Below are 21,796 nucleotides of genomic sequence, written 5' to 3' on the forward strand. Positions count from 1 at the left end.
TTGATGCATTTTTTTAAAACAGCGAAATTAAATGCATTTCTTTCCATCAAAATAGAAATTCGTAATGCATTTTGCGTTGCTTGTACCCAGTCACCAAATTTTCTGGCAGAGACCGCTCTACTAGATTTCTGTCAGTCTTGGTTTGGCAGCCCTGTCAGATTTCTGCGCGTATCCTGTCGGGTTAGTTGAGCTAGGGCGAACTCGGTTTCGCTCGCGTTTTCTGGCAAATTTTGACAGGAACCGAGCTAAACCCTGACATAACTCTGACATAAACTTTGCAAAGATCCTGGCAATTCCTACCTGGTAGAATTTAGCACGAATCGAGCAAAGATAAAGATGTGGCAGGAAGCGTACAGAGATCTTGACCGTACATTCCTGGCTGGAATCTGGATAAAAGCGAGCAGCATCGGTTGGTTTTGTGGGAACTAACGACCACAACACAGGTTATGCAGCGGAAAGTGGACACAACCGACCGGAATTACTTTCGGGAATTCGCGCTTTTAAATAAAGAGACGGCACACTTTATAATCTGCGTGTTGTTTATTTAACGTACTGGCGTGGATATGACAAAGGTATTTTGTTAAAGGTATAGCACATATTTCTCTATAGGGTTGCCAAACAAGCAACTGATGAACTTCACCAGTGGCGGCGTAAGGAAAATATCGCTCACACCAACACTCCTCCTCCATTTTTTTTTTCATTAAGCTGCGCCGCTGTTACTCTCTGTGTTCACCAAACCCATCGCCTTCGAGAACTTAACCTGTTTAATGCTTCCCAAAGGTTTGGTCAAAACGTCAGCAATCATTTCTTCGGACGAGCAGTACTGTAGCGTAACGATACCCTTCTCCAACAGATCCTTGGTATAAAACATCCGAACGTCGATGTGCTTCGACCTTCTCGACTGTCTCTCGACTTCTACGAAGTCGATACATCCCTTGTTATCTTCGTTAATCACTGTTGGTTCTTTCTGTGTTTCACCGAACTCTCCGAGAAGCCGCCGCAGCCATACCAGCTCTTTACATGCTTCCGACAAGGCAACATACTCCGCCTCCATACTAGAGAGTGACACGCAAGCTTGCTTCCGACTTGCCCAGCTTATTGTCGCATTGCCCAGTTGAAATAAATAGCCCGTGTTCGATTTTCGATCAGAAGTGTCACTGCTCCAATCCGCATCACTGTATCCGCAAAGTTTTACTAACACTTCTCTCTTCGCAATCAACTTCAAACGATAATCACTTGTCTTGAGCAAATAGCGGACTATTCTTTTCAGCTCCGTCCAGTCTGCCTCGGTAGGATCGTTCACTCTTCGACTAAGTATCGACACACTAGCTGCCACATCAGGCCGCGTATTCACAGACACGTAAAGAAGTGCTCCAATAAGGCTGTGATAGCGTTGGTTGTCCGGTAGCTTTTGACTTCCATCACGGTCCTTGTATCCATAGGCACCTTCGAACCTTTCGCATTTTCTAGTCCGAATCTACTCGCAATCTTCTTTATGTAAGTTTGCTGGTCCATACAGAAGAAACCCGCGCTATCCTTCGTTATTCGGATTCCTAAGAAACAATTAACATCTCCAAGACAAGATAGTTTGATACTCTTCTGCAAATCCTTCTCAATTTTGTTGATTTCATCCGTAACAGTACATGCCACGATCATATCGTCAACGTAAATCAGCAGGTATATCCAAACACCCTTAGAAAGCTTAGTGTATAAGCATGGATCTGCCCTAGACTGCTTGAAGCCGATTGCCACCAGTAGTCCATTAATTGTGTCGTTCCAGACTTTCGCGGCTTGCTTCAATCCATAGAGACTGCGTTCCAGCTTGCAGACGAGTTTTTCGTTCCCCGGTTTTATGAATCCTTGGGGCTGTTGCATGTATAAGTCTTCGTTCAATCGACCGTGCAAGTATGCGGTCTTAACATCCAGGTGCTTTACCGCCATCTGCTTGTGCCCCGCGATTGTAAGCAATATCCTCAACGTAGTTTGCGTAGCCACTGGAGCAAATACAGTATCATAGTCGACGCCGTATTGCTGCGAAAACCCTCGAGCAACGAGGCGAGCTTTAAAACGATTTACGTTGCCAACACTGTCTTCCTTCTTTTTATATACCCACTTACAACTAATAGGCACGCGGCCAACGGGTAACTCTGTCAGTGCCCATGTTCTATTTACTATCAGTGAATCGTATTCGTCCTGCATTGCTGCTATCCATAAGTCACGCTCTCCTCCGCTGATCGCTTCTTCATAGCTTGTTGGTTCTTGTACAATCGCCATAGCCACGTCCACCACAAAGTCCTGAAAACGCTTTGGAAGCATACCTCTCGTTCGCCGCTTTGTGCTGCCACCGGGTAACTCTTCGCTAGGGTCTTCATTTACATCATCGTATTGTAGTTGCTCCTCCTGAATAGATGCTTCTTCCAAACTTAACGGCACATTCTGAACTTTGTTCTCATTGTTTTGCGAATCTATTTCAACGTGACCTTCGTCGCGACTTTCCGCTTTCTCATCGAGCATTAAAGATCCGTTGTTTAATTCAATAAACTGCGCATCCCGGCTGATTGTAATCCTGTCGGTGGACGTGTCTAGAAAACGGTAGCCCTTCCGGTCATCACAGTAGCCCACAAAAACCAGCTTCTGAGCCTTACTATCAAGCTTAGATCGCTTGACGTCTGGGATGTGCACGTATGCCACGCTTCCGAACACCCTCAAATGCTTTAGACTAGGTCTTTTGCCATTCCACTTCTCAAATGGTGTCTTGTTCACCGAGCGCGTCTGTTCAGGAGGTATGTCGCTGTCATTATGGCTTCGCCCCAGTATTTCTTCTCAAGCCCTGCATCGAGAAGCATGCACGTAGCCATCTCCTGCAAAGTGCGGTTTTTTCGCTCTGCGACGCCGTTTTGCTGAGGAGAATACGCCGTGGTGAATTGAGCCTGAATACCCTCAGTACTGTAGAAATCCTTCAACTCTTGGTTGACATACTCTCCTCCACCATCTGACCGTATCACACAAGGAGTTCTACCAAAACGCGTCTTAACATACGCAACGTACCGTTTGATACACACTGCCACGTCCGATTTGTTTCGCAATAGACACACTACCGTGTAACGGCTGTGGTCGTCGATTAGGGTCATGAAATATTTGCACCCTCCCGGTGTCACGTTAGTCATCGGGCCACATACGTCAGTATGGACCAGATCTAAGACACAGTTGGCTCTGTTTTCCGTCGCTTTAGGGAAAGAATTTCTTGGCATCTTACCTTGTAAACAATGCTCACACACTTGCCTTATTGCACAATCCTGCAAATCAAAACCATCACCAAGATCGTCCGCCTTAATGCGCTCCAAAGCTCGGGGATCTCGATGTCCCAACCGCCTATGCCAAGTGTGCTGGCAGTTCAGCAAGTGATTCGCTTCCTTGCTTAGCTTCGCGTCTTCTACCACTTTCAAACAGTACAAATTTCCGCGAAGTTCGGCTACAGCAAGCACTTTACCTGCTTTTCCCGAAATATTGCACTTCGATGCACCGAACTCAACACTGAGTCCCTTCTGCGTGAGCTTTCTCACAGAAAGCAGTCCACTATCCAAGTTTGGTATATATAACACTTCCTTAAATAGGATTTCTGAAACTTTATCTTCTCCGTCAATGCACTGCACAAAACCTTCTCCGATACCAACGGACGTCGTCGTAGAACCATCAGCCAGCACCACTTTAATCTTCACACTCTCGTCCAACTTCGAAAAGAACTTACGATCGTTGGTCATATGACACGAGCATCCGCTGTCAATATACCAGCGATCCTTATTGCGACCATTTCCGACTGTGAAACAAATCGGATTATCCTCCTCGGTAATCTGTTTCGCTTTTGGTTTCCCCTTCTTGGTACCTTTTGATTCGCTTTCCAATCCTTTTTGTTGTTGCTGCAATAAACGACAGTTTCTACGAAAATGACCGGGCTTCTGGCAATGGAAGCAGACTTTCGTGTTTTGTTCCTTCACATGCTGACTGTTCATTGCTTTTTCTTTGGGGGTGCTCGATCGTTCAACCCGTTTTTGCCATTCGTCCGAGAGCTTCTGCTTGACGAGCGCCATAGTCAAATCAGCGTCTGGCCGGCTCTCCAAGGCCGTCACCAATCCGTCGTATGAGTCCGGGAGACTCCGAAGAACCATCGCTATTTTTAATGGCATTTCCAGCTGCTGTCCTGCGCACTCCAATCGGTCGAACAATTCCTCGAGGTCGAAAATGTGTTTATCCATATTCGTTCCATCTGTCATATTGATACTGCAGATTCTCTTCAGGAGCGAAACTCGCGACGTAACGGTCGCATTCTCGTGGTATACTTTCAATCGGTTCCACACTTCACGAGCCGTAGTAGCGCCCTTGATGAGATTCATTTGGCTGTCTTCGATAAAGAGAACGATATTCGCCAGTGTCTTTTGGTCAGCCTTAGTCCAAACAACGGTTATTGGTTCTGGTTGCGGGTCGTTCACAGCGAACCACAGTTCATCCCTTTTCAGCAACATTTCCATCCTCACCTTCCAGGCGGAATAGTTTGTGTTGTTAAGGCGGGGAAATAGCAATTTTTCTGCCATTGCAATCTTCTTTTTTTCACTTAGCGTTACATCCGCGCTTTGAACGGGCACCAAACAGCCTACTAGCCGAATTCACGCAAAGTTAATCCGCTTCCCGCAAATGTCCGAAATGCAGGGAAAACAATACCACTTTCACATCCGCGATGCTGGGCCCATAACCTGTGGGAACTAACGACCACAACACAGGTTATGCAGCGGAAAGTGGACACAACCGACCGGAATTACTTTCGGGAATTCGCGCTTTTAAATAAAGAGACGGCACACTTTATAATCTGCGTGTTGTTTATTTAACGTACTGGCGTGGATATGACAAAGGTATTTTGTTAAAGGTATAGCACATATTTCTCTATAGGGTTGCCAAACAAGCAACTGATGAACTTCACCAGTGGCGGCGTAAGGAATATATCGCTCACACCAACAGGTTTAACCGCTTCTGTCAGAAACGGTTGTTGCATTTCAGCGAATTCTTTGCCAGAATTCTCGCACAAATCGCGCAAAATGCTCGCAGAAACTCTGCCAGCATCAATTTCGCTTTGCTCAACTTTCTGCTTGCCATACTGACCGGGTATTTCTTATGATGTTGATATTCTTTTCACACCATGTTCGCGTGAATTTCATTTGAAAACCATATTTCCCACACTCGAATTGATATTCAAGTGGCAACCGCGTGCATTTCATGTGTTTGTGGATTGAAATAATTCAATAGATTTCCACATGATGTTAACGTGTTAAATTTTTTCAGTGTATCAAAAGTCTTTAAAATACACACATGTCCGTAAATCAGGTATCGCTGTACGCATATCAGTCTAATCTTGCATGGCAGCACTTATGCTGCAGCAATTAAATGTCAGATGTAGTCTGCTTTATTTACATTCGTGTGCATCGGGTTTTTTATGTACCAGTTAGTTTTTTGCTTCGCTCGTAATCGGAAACGGATGCCTTGGTCATGTTAAGGGTATACGGAAGTGATACTAGCTAAAATAAATTTAACGGGTTCGATCCCATCGGCGGACCGGAAGAACGATTCTGTAGCTCAAGCATGCCATTATCGGCTATATGGACCGCTTCCTAGCGGGATTTGCAGAACGAGGCGAAGATTCCAACGGAAGCATTTTTGGGTCACCTAAAACAGAAAATGTCAGAAAAAAGAAGCTAAAAAGAAGGATTCCGCCAAGAAATGGCGAGCAATCGATTTCGTCATTGAAAAAGATTGTGAGTGCCGTAAAATGTGTTTAAAACTTTTGTCTCATGATGACAGAAACAGGATAAACGAGACCTACTGGAGTATGGGTGCGAATGGTCAGCGTATAGGTATTTATACCCAAAAACTACGTCAGTTTGACTATCGTTTAACAAAAGGTCTGTTCCAGTACCAGGAGAAACTGGAAGTACTCCGGAGAAAATCGTTCCTGTACTCTCTTCTTCTCTTTTTTCTTCTGGTACCAAACCGGAGTAAAAAGAAGCAAAGATTTTTTGCTCCTGTTTACTCCGGAGTGACTTCCGTGTACTGGAACAAACCTAAAGACCAAACCCTCGTGCTGTAAAATATTTGAAGAAGAAGCGGTCATACGTTTGCACTCTTCCTACTGCCAGTAATGTTCCAATTGTCGTGTGTCGAACTGTCTTTTTTTTCAAAATACGATTGGCTTTGGTGAACCCAGCGGGTAAGTTGCGAGATAATTTTTTTCAGAGCATAAAAAAATAATTTTAGAGACATAATTTATTGGTACATCGCCAGAAACAAAGAGACCGAAACATCCCTCACGAAGCGTGGGAGGTACTCGCGGAATAGTGATTCCGCGTGAAGCCATCAAGGCCCACATTTTAACATTTTAGCAGGATTGCAATCTTCGCTATTTGTCATGCGATTTGACCCAAAGAGCGTTGCATGAGTAGTACCAAGCAACACATTACGTCAAAGTCAGTTACCCTATGTATTCTCCGAAAATTTCGTTTGTTAAATTGAGCCCCGAAGAGTGCGAGATGTGTGTCACTGCGGAGGAGCATCAAAAGATGTACATCTGGAGTACGCAAAGCTAGCACTAGCGGAATACCGCGCAGATGGCGATATAGCTGTCGCTAGTCAGCTAGTAATGGCTGTGGATTTGCAAAAGGTAATATTTTTGTTTTATTTCTTTTTGTTTCTAATCAGTTTAAACATTTTATTGTTGGTGGGACGATAGCCACGTTTGGATGGGTTCAAGACAGTTGGGTATTCTCAGAGGATCGTGTGTGTGTGTGTGTTTACCTTCAAAATCACACTGGCCGATAGTGGTATTATAAAGTTTTCTGCATAAAATCTGGTTACCCTATGCAAACCACTTGATTTCGGGATTTAGTAGGAGGTAGCTCTGCCGATTTTCCAATGATCCATTTCAGAATGGCAGAGATCTGCGGTACATTCCTATGTCATTTCCCACGGCAAGCCCCGTTCAATTATATGAGTATCAAATTTATACCAGTATTATATTTAAACTTTCGATTCTTTGCCACTAAAAAGTGGGCATGGAACTAACGCATATTCAGTGTACCTAAAAATTTAAAAAAGGGTAATTAAACGTATTACGAACTAAACAATTTAAACCGCCATTATGGCACGTAAAAAGCTGGATAGCTCTTATTTTGAAAATAGTTGTTTACGCCAGCTTGACAGTAATGCCTTGTTGTTGGCCACCATTGACACGTGGTAAGCACCCTCGGAAAAAATCTAGGGACCAATTTTTACTTTATTTATAGAAGTGGTACACTTTGAAATTTATTACAAAATTGATGCACATCTTTCTAACTGATTAGTGCAAACATGCCATATTAACGATAATAGTATAATCGTTGGTTTAATTCAACGTTAAAAAATTATCATTTCTGTTTCGTCCGAAATTTTGGTCTCGAAACTAGAAGTTAGAAGTTTTTCTTAAGTGATCAATTTTTTTTTATTCTTATGTACCAAATTAAAATAAACAGCACAAGCTGTGGTTGGGCAAATGCAATTCGGACTGTGCCAATCACAGAACCTCTTTATAAATTTTCTAAGACTAAAACCACTCGTGCTGCAAACTCCAATGGTGAGTAAGCCTTCCAGTGAATAAGATCACATATTTATTTCTTCAAAGATACATCCATAACCTACGTCCTACAAGCTACAACACTGTACAAAGATAAAACGTGAAATTTGTTATTTTGTTAGAGAACGATAGATGGGATTACTGTTCCATTTTTCGTAAGCCCGCTTTCAAAAATCAGGAACTTTTCCGCTGATTATAAACTACTAAGCTTCTAGTGCTTTGCTAACTAGGTGAGCAGCCAATCATTGAAGAGGTCAAATAACCGATTTTCTTTTATTAATAAAAGTGTCTGTCTATCGGCTACACACTACAGTACCACACTAATCTGTTGCACCTACTCTATACGGACAATAGAAGAAGATAAATTTCTCTCAGCACATGTATCAATTACGACAATCTAGCAGATGGTATTATTAATAAAATCATAACAGCTCAGTGAGCTTTCGCTTTTCCTGCCAAGCTTAATACTGTTGAGCTTATATTTGACGAATTCCTCGATCCATGATTGCGTCAAATCCAGGTACTTTTCGGGCGGTCCTGGAAGATAATCCCGGAAGCCAAAAACTGGTATCGCGGCTTCGATTTGTGTTCCGTCGACCCAATTATTGTAGCTGTTGATCGTGATCAGCTGTGCGTTGTTCTTCAATGCTGTTCGCCAAGCCACATCGAAGTATTGCCCATTCGAGCGATATCGCTTGATGTTGTTAATACCGTGATTTTGGTGTCCACTGCGGGAGTATTTTTTGCGATCATAATACCCGGGACCGATCGTGGGGACAAACAACAAATGATAGGTATCGGCAAACTTTTTCAACTGGGACCAATTCTTCCACGTGGTTGCATAGTTTGCTCCGTTGCTGGGTAGATAGGTGTAGAAGCCGTCGAACCCACCGCGTCGTACTATGGATTTATGTTCCTTGCTTCCAATGTGAGCCAGTACTATGGCATCGTAATTAGTGCCACGGATGGTTAGAATTCCATTTCGCGACAGCAGCCGTACCCAGTCTGCATCGTTAATACGATATGCTTTACGTACATAGAATATCGGAAGGTCACGTTTCTTGGAGAGAACCCGGAAATAACTCAACGTGCTACCCTGATCCTTGCCGAATAAATCTATAAAGTACTTGATATTATTCCGAACACTTTCGATCGTGCGATCAGGATATTCCATTATCTCTACGGCGATTTTCAGATTATGAATGGCTGCCGTTTTGAAGATAGCCATCAGTAAGTCCTCATTGAAGCTGGGATGCCACACGAGGATAACAACTCCGATTCCACAGTTTTGAATATCGTTGAAGTGCTCTTGGACGACTGTTTCCGTAGTGTTGTAAAGCTTGCGCTTCGGATAGAACGCAATGTTGATCACTTGATCGTCATTTGGACGGAAGGAAACGGCAGATCCGTTTTCGATCAGACGAATAACCTGAAATGTTGAAGAGTTAAACATGATGAAGTTTTGAAAACAGTAACCCAAGTACCTTGTCACTCGGTAGGGTCGGATGTGGTTTGTACCAGGCTACTGGAGCATAGTAGAAAATTTGTATGTTTCGATTCAGTGCGATGGTCCGGTTTCTACGAGCAGGAGTGCTCAGCTCTGCATTTTTACCTCCTGCCAACCGTTTGATTTTTTCCCTTATAATGCGAGATTTGACTTCGTGTTCATTGTACTTTTCCGGTACCAGAGCTGCGTTCTGGCTTCGCAGCAGTTCATAACTGATCACCTGCTGATCGGTGCTGGCAATCAGTGGCTGGACCACTTTTTCCGGGGTGTTCAGAGTGCTGTAGAGGCACAGTATTAACAGCAGTAGTGAAGAGATGCCGATGAAGCAAATTAGCAGCTTCATCGATTTGATGGTGAATTTGAAATTGAGCAAGGACATTTTCAAGACTTGATAACGAAAGAACACATTACGCTACTAATTTCACATATCGATCACTACGGGCAGTTTGGAACTATTCTGATCGAAAACGTTGCCCAGAAATTTTCAAAAATTGTTTATTTGGAAAACGTCAGATGGAAAATGTTATGTGCAATGATACGACCTGCAAATCAGGGTATGTTCGATTGTACGCATGTGCGGAAAATCCTGGAAAACACACCGGCTGTTTTGGTGCGATACGAGATGCGATGGTTACATGTGAGAGAGTTGGAGTTGGAGTTGCAACGAGAATGTTTGTAAATAGTCCGCTATTTTTAGAAAGCCGCTTCGCGTTTTTAGATTCAGGTTAATGCGCGCCTGTTGATTCACGTTCAGCAATGCGTGGAAGGTGCATATATAATTTTAGATCGGTCACTGAGTTCACTTCGTATAAGAATTCAAAACTGAAATCGATTAATTGAAATGATTTTATTACTGCAATGAGGAAAATTTAAAACTAAATGGTGGAATAATATAATTTTTTGAAGCTATCAAGATTGTCATTGTTATAGCAGTCATAAACGAAAATTGCTTAGTGTACCCCGGTTGAATTATGATTTCGCATAAATGGGCTTATTTGATAACAATCTAGATGTGTTATTCGTTCAATTGAGTATCGTACAATAATATTTATTTCACTAAATACCCAGGTAATGCTTTCAAATGTTGGTATGCCAAGCTCTACTTTGAGGTATTGGATTCGTTGTTGCACGTTTGCCTCGTGCATCAACCGGAGACGAATGAGAACCTGCTTTGCTTGAAACTGCGCGTTGATTCGTCTGCCGTTTCGGTAGCATCACTGAATATTGAAGACGAGTGCTGATGAATATTTTGTTTTTATAATTCGTTTATTTGACACGGCTCGATGCGTTAGCTTAGAGGAGCCGTGGGTCTTTTATATTTTTACAAGATGTAAAACATAAAAAAATCAATTTCATTTTTAGAGCCTGACAAATTCCGACAAGTCTTGCCATTGCGAGCAGAGATCTTTTTTGACGGCGGAAAAACATTAGTTGTCTCCCCAACTACGTTTTCAGGGTCATCTATGTCTCTTTCGTTGTCCTTTACGTCAGTATCATCATGTTGATTAATGCCTTGATACTCGCCTTTGGATGTTCTTACTCGATTCTTGCCTTTGCGGGTCACGAGTGTGAGCTCTGCGTCCGTGGCAGCAGATTATTCACTGGTGGTATTGGTTGTTACTTTGAAGTGCTTGACTCAGCTCTTGCAGTGGTCATTATTGCCTGAACAGCAGTTACAAATTTGGTTACCGTTTGTGGTTCAGGAAAAGATATTGGAGACTGGGTGTTGGCATTTTTTCTGGAGATTATCTCCTCAGTTAGTGTCTGGGCAGAGTTGTCCGCAATGCTCCATTTGTTCACAGAACTGGTACGTATTAGATATTAAATCAATACTTTTAAGGTGTAAGGGTAACATTAATAATGGTAGGTTTATTGTCAATATTTCGATTCGAGTAGGATCCGCTATCCACCAATAGCGAAGCTTACACAAACAACACTATTAGCGGGTTTCACACGATAAATACGCGTTAGAAGGTGTAATAAGGAGAGTGGGGATAGACACGAGTGGCACGATCTTCAGGAAGTCCGTCCAGCTTCTTGGCTTCGCCGACGACATTGACATAATGGCACTGAACTTTCACGCGATGTCGGAAACGTACATCAGACTGAAGGCTGTTGCCATCAACGTTTCGAAGACAAAATACATGAGACGAAGAGGTTCTAGACACAACAATGTGAACCTCCCATCCCGGATTGACGGTGACGAAATCGAGATGGTCGACGAATTAGTGTATTTGGGCTCACTGGTAACCGCCGACAATGATACCAGCAGAGAAATTCAGAGACGGATCTTGGCGGGAAATCGTGCCTGCTTTAGACTCCGGAGGACACAAAATTCGCCGCCGCACGAAGTTGATTATCTACAAGACGCTAATTAGAACGGTGGTCCTCTACGGTCACGAGACCTGGACTATGCTCGTGGAGAACCAACGCGCCGTTGGAGTTTTCGAATGAAAGGTTTTGCGTGCTGGTAGCGTGCAGATGGAAGACGGAACGTGGCGCAGGCGAATGAACCATGATTTGCATCAGATGCTGGAAGATCCATCGCGCATACCGCAAAAATGAACATTTGCGGTGGGCTGGACACGTCGTAAGAATGTCGGACGACGACCTGGTGAAGATGGTTCTTGAGGGTGACCCTATAGGAACAAGAAGACGGGGCGCACAGCGAGCACGGTGGATCGACCAAAATAGAAGACGACCTGCGGACTCTTCGAAGACTGCGAGACTGGCGACAAGCAGAAATGGACCGAGTGGAGTGGGGACGGCTTCTGTATACAGCAAGAGACAACAAGGCTCTAGCCTGAACGGTAAGGTAAGTACACGACAAATATTATCGTATTAACGGATTGAAGCAAAACAAAAAAAAACTAAATAGCATAAATTTTATGCTAAAACCATATTCTGTCTGTTCATGCATAAACTAGAAATATGCTATCATAGCATAAACCATATTTATTCTTCGAATGCATATTCCTATTTTATACTAATAATGCATAATAGTTGTTTAATAGAAGTTTGCATGATTTTTTCTTGGGAAAATGAAAACAAAGCGATGAGAGGAAAACGATTTTGTCGAAAATTCTTTCAATTTCATTCTACAGTCGTGATTCGCTGGTTGGACACATTTTAACTGGACCGCTTTTTAGTTGGACCTCCGCTAGTTGGACCATTGTCCAACTAAAAAGCATCTGAGTGTCAAAATCTTATGTCAAATTTACTTTGGCAATCAATCTGACAATTATTAGAGATGTGAATAGCAATAATTTCTAGGGTGACTTACAATTTACTTTTACCATATCACTGTATACAAAATCAATCATCTGAATGAAATTGGCAGATCTTCTAACTAAACGTCAAAGTCCCAAAAGTAACACCGAACACCTAACTATGCATCGCAAATATTAAATTATTAGAATACGTGAAAATGCATAAATATTTATGCATTTCAAAGATTAATAACGAAGAATATTAAAACTGAGTAAAATAAAAGCTTTTTAGTTTCTTTTTATCCGTGTAACAAATAAGTTAATTGATATCAAGAAAAACGATCTGGCCACCCTGCATTCAAGTCCGTCACATATCAAGTCGACGAGAACATTTCAAATGGGCCGATAAACAAAACGTAAACAATTCCGGTTAATACTTACTTCAAATAGACACTAACAAAGCTTTAAACACACCTTAAATAAGCCGGTTCTGAAGCCTGGCTGTTGGCGAAATAATAGATTATCGAAAAGGCACATAAGCAAAATAACTTGTTTTGATTATGTTCCCTTTCACTTCCCCTCAAAAATTAACGGTTCATATACACCAAACAACAAAACGGGAAAATTTGCTTATGGGCCCTTTTCTTAATGAAAAAGACTATACTTGAAAATGGAACAAAAACATCGCAACACCAAGAAAGGGATCAAAATAAACGTCACATAATCATTTGCTGTAAACAAAAGGGCTCACCCGCACGCACTATAAGCTATCGTCTCGCCGAAAAGGGATTATAAGAGAGGGCACAAAACCAGTACGATATTTCAAAAGGGACCAAAAAATTTATCTGCAAAAATCGTTCAAAATACAATTTTTTAATAAAATCTGGTGTACTATTCGGAAAAAATGGTTAATTTAACATGGCATTGAGTTGTTTGGTCCTTAAATCAAGCTCCTGTTCATAAATGGGAATATAAAGTACGAGGTAATTTTTCAGACGCCATTTTCTCAACATGAGCATATTGTATATAATGCCTTATGAAATGTTGACGTCGAATTTTTCAGACGCCATTTTCTCAACATGAGCATATTGTATATAATGCCTTATGAAATGTTGACGTCGAAGTGTATACGGTGTGCGTGCCGGTGTTTATTATTTTTATACGATCTGCCGTGCCGAACGAGTTTTAAAGTTCCGCTGCAATATTCCAAGTAGGTAAAACAATCATTTAAATGCCGATCGACCAGAAACGCATAAACGGTCCAGAAGGCTCCGTCCCCTACCAAATATTCGGTAAATACCGTGACAAAACATTCGAGGAACGGCTTGAGGATGTTTTTGATTCCACCGGAAGAAGGAAGTGCGGCCGTGGCGAAAACGAAAGTCGAAAGTATTGTAAGTTAATTACTACATTCCTGTAATACGTTTTCACTAAGTCGTTTGCATTTCAGTTATGAAACTCGGTGTTGTTTCCACTGCCAAAGGGTCCGCGTATCTCGAATTGGGTAACACTAAAGTGATTGTATCCGTGTTTGATCCTAGAGAGATTCCAAAACAGAACAAATTCCGTGAACTGGGCGTATTGTACTGCGATTTTAAATTTTCGCCCTTTTCGTGCACCCACAGGAAAAATCCGCAAACGGACGCTGAAGAACGTTCACTGGCAGCAGCCATGGCGAAAGCTTTACAGCCAGTTGTTTGTCGGCATTTGTTTCCCAACTTTCAGATTGATATCTTTGCTAACGTGCTGGAGGATGATGGATCCGTCCTGGCCGCGGTTATTACGGCGGCTGGACTGGCATTGAGCGATGCTACAATTTCAATGTTTGATATTGTTACCGCCACAACGGCTGCTGTTTTTGGCGACAAGATTTATCTGGATCCAACACTGGCTGAAGAACGGATCTGTTTGGAAGGTAGTCGGGCTGGGAATCATGGCGTTTTAACTTTTGCCAAACTACACACTTTGGATCAGACATCGGAATTGCGGCAGACGGGCAACATTTCCTTGGATGCGCTGAAGTTAGCTTGTCAACGGTTGAACCAGGCAAATAACGATATTGCCCCGATCGTTCAACAGATGCTCGTTGGTAAAGTTCAGAAGCACTTGAACGAGATTGATTTGGAGGAAGAAGATGAATTGGATAATACAGACAAAGATGATTTGGATTGTTCAAGCGTTAGTCAGATATCTTTAGATTAGGAACCATGAATAAAATTATTCGGATGTTCTATTTTATATTAAAAGTATCAATTTATTCATCGGGTTTTTCTGGCGGTGGACCGCAAGGCTGCAGCATTTTTTCCATAATATTAAACCGTATGCGTGCTTTGGATTCGTTTTCTGCAACCGCGAAGTAGCTAAGCATATCGTAGTGTCCTAAGTAACTGCCCAGTGAATCACGATGCTGATTAGTGAGCCATTCGAACTTGTTGGTGTCCGCGTGTCCCGTTCCGATATACTTGCTCTGCAGATGCTCCAATTGACTGTGAATGTTGTAACGATCGCCCATTTCTTATGTAAATAGTGAATTCCAGCCGTGAAACTTAAAACTTTGAATCAGTACCGCGGAGCTCAAAAACAGGCAAACAACGAAACGATAAACAAGGATTCCGGATTCCAATGTACTGGATACAAAGGTGTGGCAATGCTGTATTGCTCTCTCGCTCAATTTCTGTAACTTTATTACGTAATAAAGTTCAACTCCATATATTTTCCATATATCTGCTGTCCACGTGTTTTACAGAGATCGAGCGAGAGAGCAATAGCATTGCCACACCTTAGTATCAACCTCATTGTCCGGATTCGTCACTTGCTGTCATTGTCAAAATTCGTCGGTAAAGCAGTATTTAAAGTTTGCTTGAGGGGTAGGAAAAGACAACCTAGTAAACGAAAAGATGGCTAGGCTAGAGCACTCTAGTTAGAGTGTGGCCAAGAGGCCATGACGTATCCAAACGAACATGAAATTTGACGTATTTCTTGGCCACACTCTATCTAGAGTGCTCTAGGCTACCCAGTTAAGCTCAGCCGGAAATGAACCGGAATTCCGGCTGGATCCAGTTCGTATTCCGGCTCCAGTGACACAACCGATTCTAGTTAGAATCGGTTGTGTCACTGGAGCCGGAATGCGAACTGGAACCAGCCGGAATTCCAGTTCATTTCCGGCTGAACTTTACTGGGTAGGCGGGTTAAATCAGAGATAATACGGAGAGAGACGAAGAGTGAAAATCAGTCAAAACGGCAATACTCCGTTTATGATGATTAAATCATTTTCAACACTGGCATTTTAGCAACCGCTTCCACAGGCTGTACACTGAGAAACAAAAATATGCATAGCATACTTCCTATTCCCGTCTCTTTTCGTCTGCTGTGATTTTTATGAATTTTTATGCATATACTTCTAGTAAGCTGTTCGAAATTATAAAACAAAACGCTCTGCTGGGGATGTGAATGTTTCAGTTCCAGTTCTACTTCTACTTACTACTCCGATACAAAATAAAACGCTCCTGAGCATGCCCTTAGAACTGTGTTTTAACCCATTCATGCCCATGTTGTTTGTGTACAACAAAGTTTTTAAGCAGCTATAACTTTTGATTAAGGTGAGGTTTACTCACAAAAACAAGTAAGGCTCATTAATGTGATTATTGCCATTAATTTGAGTATTAACAGTTACAAGGATCAGCTCTAGAACTGAATTTATTGCAGTTATTCTGATTGGATTCTGATGGAGAAGTGCTGCCAGGGACAGTTTACGTTGACGACAGAAAATGATTTTTTCATATATCTTCGTTATGGTGCAATATCATTGAAAACTGATAAAACTTATCAATTTAGGCTGTCGTTCGCTACGTTTTCCACGTAATTGGGCTATTGTAATTATTCTAAAAGAATTGTATTGAGCATTAGAAGGTAAAAATTGACCAGCTTTTAGCACTGCTATGGAAGCACCTTTCTTTTTGAAAATAGGCTTTTCGTGTTTCTTGACCCCACCGTTTTCACGGAAAAATAGTTTTGAAACCATACATGCACTAGAAAAAAGTTGGGCATGAAAGGGTTAAATACATGCAAAGTTTTCTGCACAGACACTTAGACCCGAAGGACTGGAGAAAAATAAATTTGAATGCAATAACGCTGAAGGCATGGTGAGACATGTAGTTTGAACTGAATGGAACATCTGCTAAAACTGTTGCTGGGGAGAGCAAGTTCTAGTTTTAAAATTTTCAGTTTTACATTATAGAGCTGTCAAAATTTGTATTTGTATGTTTATTTGTGACGATAGTCTGTTAGCGTATCATGCCAAGGAAATAAATAAAATTATGTACCTAGAGCTGCAACACTCCTGAACATGCTCTATATTTCGAAAACTAACGTATGGTGATCGTCGGATTTGTTTAGCAAATGATGTGAATTTCGAAACAAAGAGATAAAATAATTATAAAGCTGGTTTTTCTTAATACATATATTCTAAAATGCACCTTACAATCGCGATTTAACTAAATTCTAAAGAAATTTACATGTCTTTTTAATGGATGTACAATACTTATCTCCTCCAACTCAGTCATGAGAAATGTTCATTTACATTGCACGATTGGTCCAGGGATGCCAGGTGCACAGATTTATCTGTGTCTCGCAGATTTTCAATATGCTGCGCAGATTGCAAAAACTGCACAGATTTTCACAGTTTTCTGTTTTAATGCACAGATTTCCACAGCTTCCTTCTACAATGCACAGTTTCGCACAGATTTCTCAATTTTTGACCTTGCGCTTAATTTTTGTCTCGCGCAAAAACCAAAAAAAGGTAGGTCACAACATCTTGTTTTCAGCCAAATTTGTACGTTTTCAGTAACACAGATACACAGATTTTTAAACGGGCCGCGCACAGATTTTTCAAAATATCACCTGGCATCCCTGGATTGGTCTGCTCCTGGGACGGGCGTGCAAAGTGAAATAAAGTAACTGTCACCGCGAACCGACACTGACCTGTCATTGCGAACCGGACCTTTCTTGACGATTTTCATTTTCTTGTGATGGACATTAGGGTGGGACAAAAATTAGACTCCAGCTCCGAGCAACTTTTTAGGTGCCATTTGGGTCTCAGAACAATTGTGCAAATTCTTAGCTTGATCCCTGAAACTATATTTTTGCGCCCACTGTTTAAAGTTTACATGGGATTTTGCATTGGAAAATTAACTTTCACAAAATAATTCCTCCAGGAGTCGCCCATCATTTCCTAAAAATAAATCGTTATATGGCTTTTATAGGAAATTTAACAAAGAAACAAACTCTCGAAAACCACGAAACAATCTGACACTTGAGAAACAAGTTATTAAGCAAAAACCGATTGAGCTCTGACGATTAATAAATTTTTCTACACAGAAAAAAAATGTTGGTAAAAATAAGTGTTTTCCACTCTTAGCAAAAAACAATCAACGCATACTTTTAGCACAGACTAACAGACATAACACTATGAGGGAATTCCCTCAAAAAACATCGATCCGACAATTTTCCCAGAACACTAGCTCCACCTTTTATTCACAGTCCCAAAGACTTATTTACTGGTGGGTTACCCCTCAGGTTTGGGAACAATTTTTCACTAGTGGTCTATCCCCCATATGCTTGTTCATATGTCAGTGGCGCCATAATTTCAAATGTGGCCACAGTCCCAACTACAAATATATTTTAAATGATCGTTAAAGCGGGCGAAGCTTTGTTTTTGAGTGTTATGTCTGTTAGTCTGTGCTTTTAGTTTGAAAATAAAACATTTATTTTGATTACTATTCTTCATTAGCTTAAAAGGAAAACTTTTATTTTGATTATTATTCTTGATTAATTTAAAAGTTTTACTTTCAACCTAATAGTAGGCTTTGGTTGTTTTTTGCTAAGAGCGGAACACTCTTACTTTTACTCAAGAGGGTGAATGTTTTGACGTTTCTTTGAAAAATGAGTGAAGCCAACATAAGCTGGCTTCCTGGCTCGGATAGTTGCCAAAAATGACAGCGAATGCGCTTTAAGCAACGTTCACATCACTAGGAGCCAATGTTGTTAACTCGAAATGAAACTTATCGAATACAAACAAACTTCATTTTGATGTGCTTAACTGGTACTGAGGTGATAAAAGCATTCGGATTTTGTGAAGGAACAACGATGAAAGAGAAAGCGTGATTTCTCATATATTGTTATTAATTACTTGTTTTGAATCCAACTTTTAAACAGCGTCGTACAGTTTATGTGAACAGACCTTGAACATTTGAAGCGTAGCTAGCGCCACTGGCACTTGGTGGTAGCTTCAGGCAACAAACAGTTTTCACGGGGCTGCTTTCACCAATATTTTTTTCTCTGTGTAGCACCCCTGCTTTTGGTTGTCCAATTATACAAAAGAGATTATATCTACTAAAGGGAGCAAAGCGCTACTGTCTCCCATTAGTTTGACAGGTGTAAACTCGGGCAATATGTGTCAAACTAATGGGCCTAGCATATGTAAGAGCGAGATGATAAATTTTCAGTGTTAACAGCGACATGCGTCCTCTAGTAGTTATAATCTCAATTTTGTTTTAATTTTCTCTTAATGTTTCTAAATCTTTTATCCATACTGTTTTTGGCCATTTCTCGAGTTTTGAGGGATAACTTGAGGCTTGTTTTGTACATACTAAGAGAAAGTTAAAAATTTTGTATATTCCACCATCAGCAGCAGTGCTATGCTATGAAAAGAGAAATTTTCATCAATCTTCAAGACATCAATCGGTTTTCACTTAATAACTTTTTCCACAAGCATCAGTTCGTTTCGCGGTTTTTTAGACTTTGTTTCCTTGACAAATTTCCTATAAAAATCAGACATCCATTTATTTTTAGGAGGTAAAGGGCGACTCTTGGAAGAATTATTTTGCAAACGACGATTTCCCCATACAAAATCCCATGTAAACTTTAAACAGTAGGCGCAAAAATATAGTTTCACCGATCGAGCTAAAAATTTGCAGAGTTGTTCTGGGAGCTAAATGGGACCCAAAAAGTTACTCGGAGCAAAATTTTATTTTTTTTTCATATAACCATGTCCCACTCTAATGGGCATTGCCTGGGTAGTATCGTAATATCCTGGCTACCCGAACAGAACGGAACATCGGAATTGTTAGTAGAATCGTTGCATTTACAACAGTTACTGTTGTTAACAATATTTTTTATAGTAACATCAATGTTTTGGTTTTCAGTTCCTTGTTAGGTTTTACACAAAATGACGCTCTTTATTTTCTCGTGCATTTAATTGGTTGTTATTTTTATGCGCATTTTTTCAACATGGCATTCCGTTAGTCTGATTCGTGGAATATTTTCCGGTTTTAAAACTTTAGTAAGTAGATATTATAATAATATGATAAATATAGTAAATCTAATTTAACATTTTTATTTACAGGCGACATGTACGATCGACGCCAGCTGATTGCGGTCTAAAAGTTCAATTTCTTTCGGAATCGGGGATACCGTGAAATGATCCGGGTAGTATTTGGCCTGCATTGTCGACAGGAGATAAGAAGCAGCTGATGTCACGATTTCTGAAGTACGTTACTTGCACTGATATCAGTCGATTGTACACCACAGACTAACAGACATAACACTACGAGGGAATTCCTTCAAAAATCATCGATCCGACAATTTTCCCAGAACACTAGCTCCACCTTTTATTCACAGTCCCAAACACTCATTTACTGGTGGGTTACTCCTCAGGTTTGGGAACAATTTTTCACTAGTGGTCTATCCCCCATATGCTTGTTCATATGTCAGTGGCGCCATAATTTCAAATGTGGCCACAGTCCCAACTACAAATCTTTTTAAAATGACCGTCAAAGTGGGCGAAGCTTTGTTTTTGAGTGTTATGTCTGTTAGTCTGTGTGTACACTTCCAGAAATCAGAGATGCCAGATTTGCAGACAAGTCTGGAAATTCGCAGACTTTTAATTTAAGCTGCAGTTTTTTTCGATGACGCAGATATTTGCAGATTTTTTAGTTTTGATGCAGATATTTGCAGATTTTTTAGTTTGGTTGCAGATATTTACAGATTTTTGAATATAAAGGCTTTTGGTTACACTAGCTTTCCTGACATTTTTGTTTCTTCCCAGACTTTTAAAATTATTATTGCAGACATTTGAAAAAAGTACCTGGTATCTCTGCCAGAAATTAATGGGATATTAAATCACAACGATGCGGAAGTGTTAACGGAGATGGTCGGTAAAGTGTGCAGAGCGACACTAGATGGGAAATTTTGTGATTGCCCGACATATACCCAGAATCAGCAACATATGTGCATGTGTTCTGAATGTCTCGTTTGGGAATAAATACCCAAAGATTACATGACATACCATGCCAAAATGTAAACAAAACAGCTTGCCACAGTGGAGCTTGTTCCGCGGAACATGAAAACTAAGTAGAAATGTGTTTCAATATTGCCACGACTGCTAAAGGTTTTGCGTGCTCACTTTTTACTGTTCGAATTTTTCAGCTGACAAGATTATGCGCTTGCTCCGGCCAATGGCGCATGTGTCGTTCTTGAGCATAGATTGAAAAGGCTGTGTGTTCCCGTATGCGATGCGCTTGTAGGAAACGATTTCAACGTTGAGAACAGATACTACGTAAGCATCTACAGACTTTGATTCAACTATGTAATAAAAATATGCAAATAAAAAAAAAATGTTTATAAATCACAATTTTGCTGGAAATTCAATTTAACAGTAAATTTGCTTTAAAAAAACAAGTAAAATTGTGAAAACAATGTAAATCAATGTTTTGTCTTCCAAAAGCTACAACAGAATAACATCCTAAATCGTTGTAAGTGGTTTCAAAATGTATGGAAAAAACCAACTTTTTTCAATGTTACATCGCTTAACGACCCCCCTTTTTCGATGTAAAAATCGGGTTTACAATGAAATTGATTGTAGAAACAACAAATTTGATTGTATATTCAGTGTACATTTTCCAACATATCTAATCTTTTACATCGTTTTTCATTATGATGTAACAATGAAAATCGCTGTAAATCCGTTATACATTTTTATTCGGGTATATACAACATGTTTTTAGAAAATATATTTTATATGCTGCTTAGACGCATGTACATCCACAGATATAAATATGCAAAATGTATCGACGGCACGTGCAATTTTATCATTGTGCTCAACAGTTATGGTTTATGTTGTTTTACATAGCACAGGCGAACGATAACATAATTCATGTCATGTTTGAGCTCTATTATTTTCGGCACAAATTTGTACCTCATCGGCAGAAATCTATACCGCATCGGCACAGCACTATCATCGACATTTGCTTGATATTAATTTGCAAGCAGATTTTTCCCTGCAAAATGACATCAATATCGAGAGGAAAAAAGAAAACCGTCTTCGCATGTCCCGTCCCAGGTCTGCTCAATAAGGTATTTTTGGCTTCACAC

General features: G+C 40.7%; 3 protein-coding genes across 3 annotated transcripts; 1 reads left to right on the top strand and 2 right to left on the bottom strand.

Moving 5' to 3' along the window:
* Nucleotides 1-7,639: 7,639 nt before the first annotated feature.
* Nucleotides 7,640-9,722, bottom strand: LOC131691277 (glycoprotein endo-alpha-1,2-mannosidase-like protein). Its single transcript, XM_058977552.1, has 2 exons — nt 9,136-9,722; nt 7,640-9,080 (listed from the first exon to the last, which is right to left on the bottom strand). The coding sequence occupies exons 1-2, from the start codon at nt 9,535-9,537 to the stop codon at nt 8,049-8,051; spliced, it is 1,434 nt and encodes a 477-aa protein (XP_058833535.1). The 5' UTR covers nt 9,538-9,722; the 3' UTR covers nt 7,640-8,048.
* Nucleotides 9,723-13,483: 3,761 nt separating this feature from the next.
* On the top strand, nt 13,484-14,597 carry LOC131692180 (exosome complex component MTR3-like). Its single transcript, XM_058979059.1, has 2 exons — nt 13,484-13,761; nt 13,818-14,597. Exons 1-2 carry the CDS (start codon nt 13,599-13,601, stop codon nt 14,567-14,569), a joined length of 915 nt encoding a protein of 304 aa, XP_058835042.1. The 5' UTR covers nt 13,484-13,598; the 3' UTR covers nt 14,570-14,597.
* On the bottom strand, nt 14,596-15,002 carry LOC131692181 (splicing factor 3B subunit 5). The gene has a single exon (XM_058979060.1). The coding sequence runs from the start codon at nt 14,877-14,879 to the stop codon at nt 14,622-14,624; it is 258 nt and encodes an 85-aa protein (XP_058835043.1). The 5' UTR covers nt 14,880-15,002; the 3' UTR covers nt 14,596-14,621.
* Between the last annotated feature and the right edge of the window lie 6,794 nt (nt 15,003-21,796).

The sequence above is a fragment of the Topomyia yanbarensis genome, chromosome 3, assembly GCF_030247195.1.
Source record: "Topomyia yanbarensis strain Yona2022 chromosome 3, ASM3024719v1, whole genome shotgun sequence".
Taxonomy (NCBI): Eukaryota; Metazoa; Arthropoda; class Insecta; order Diptera; family Culicidae; genus Topomyia; species Topomyia yanbarensis.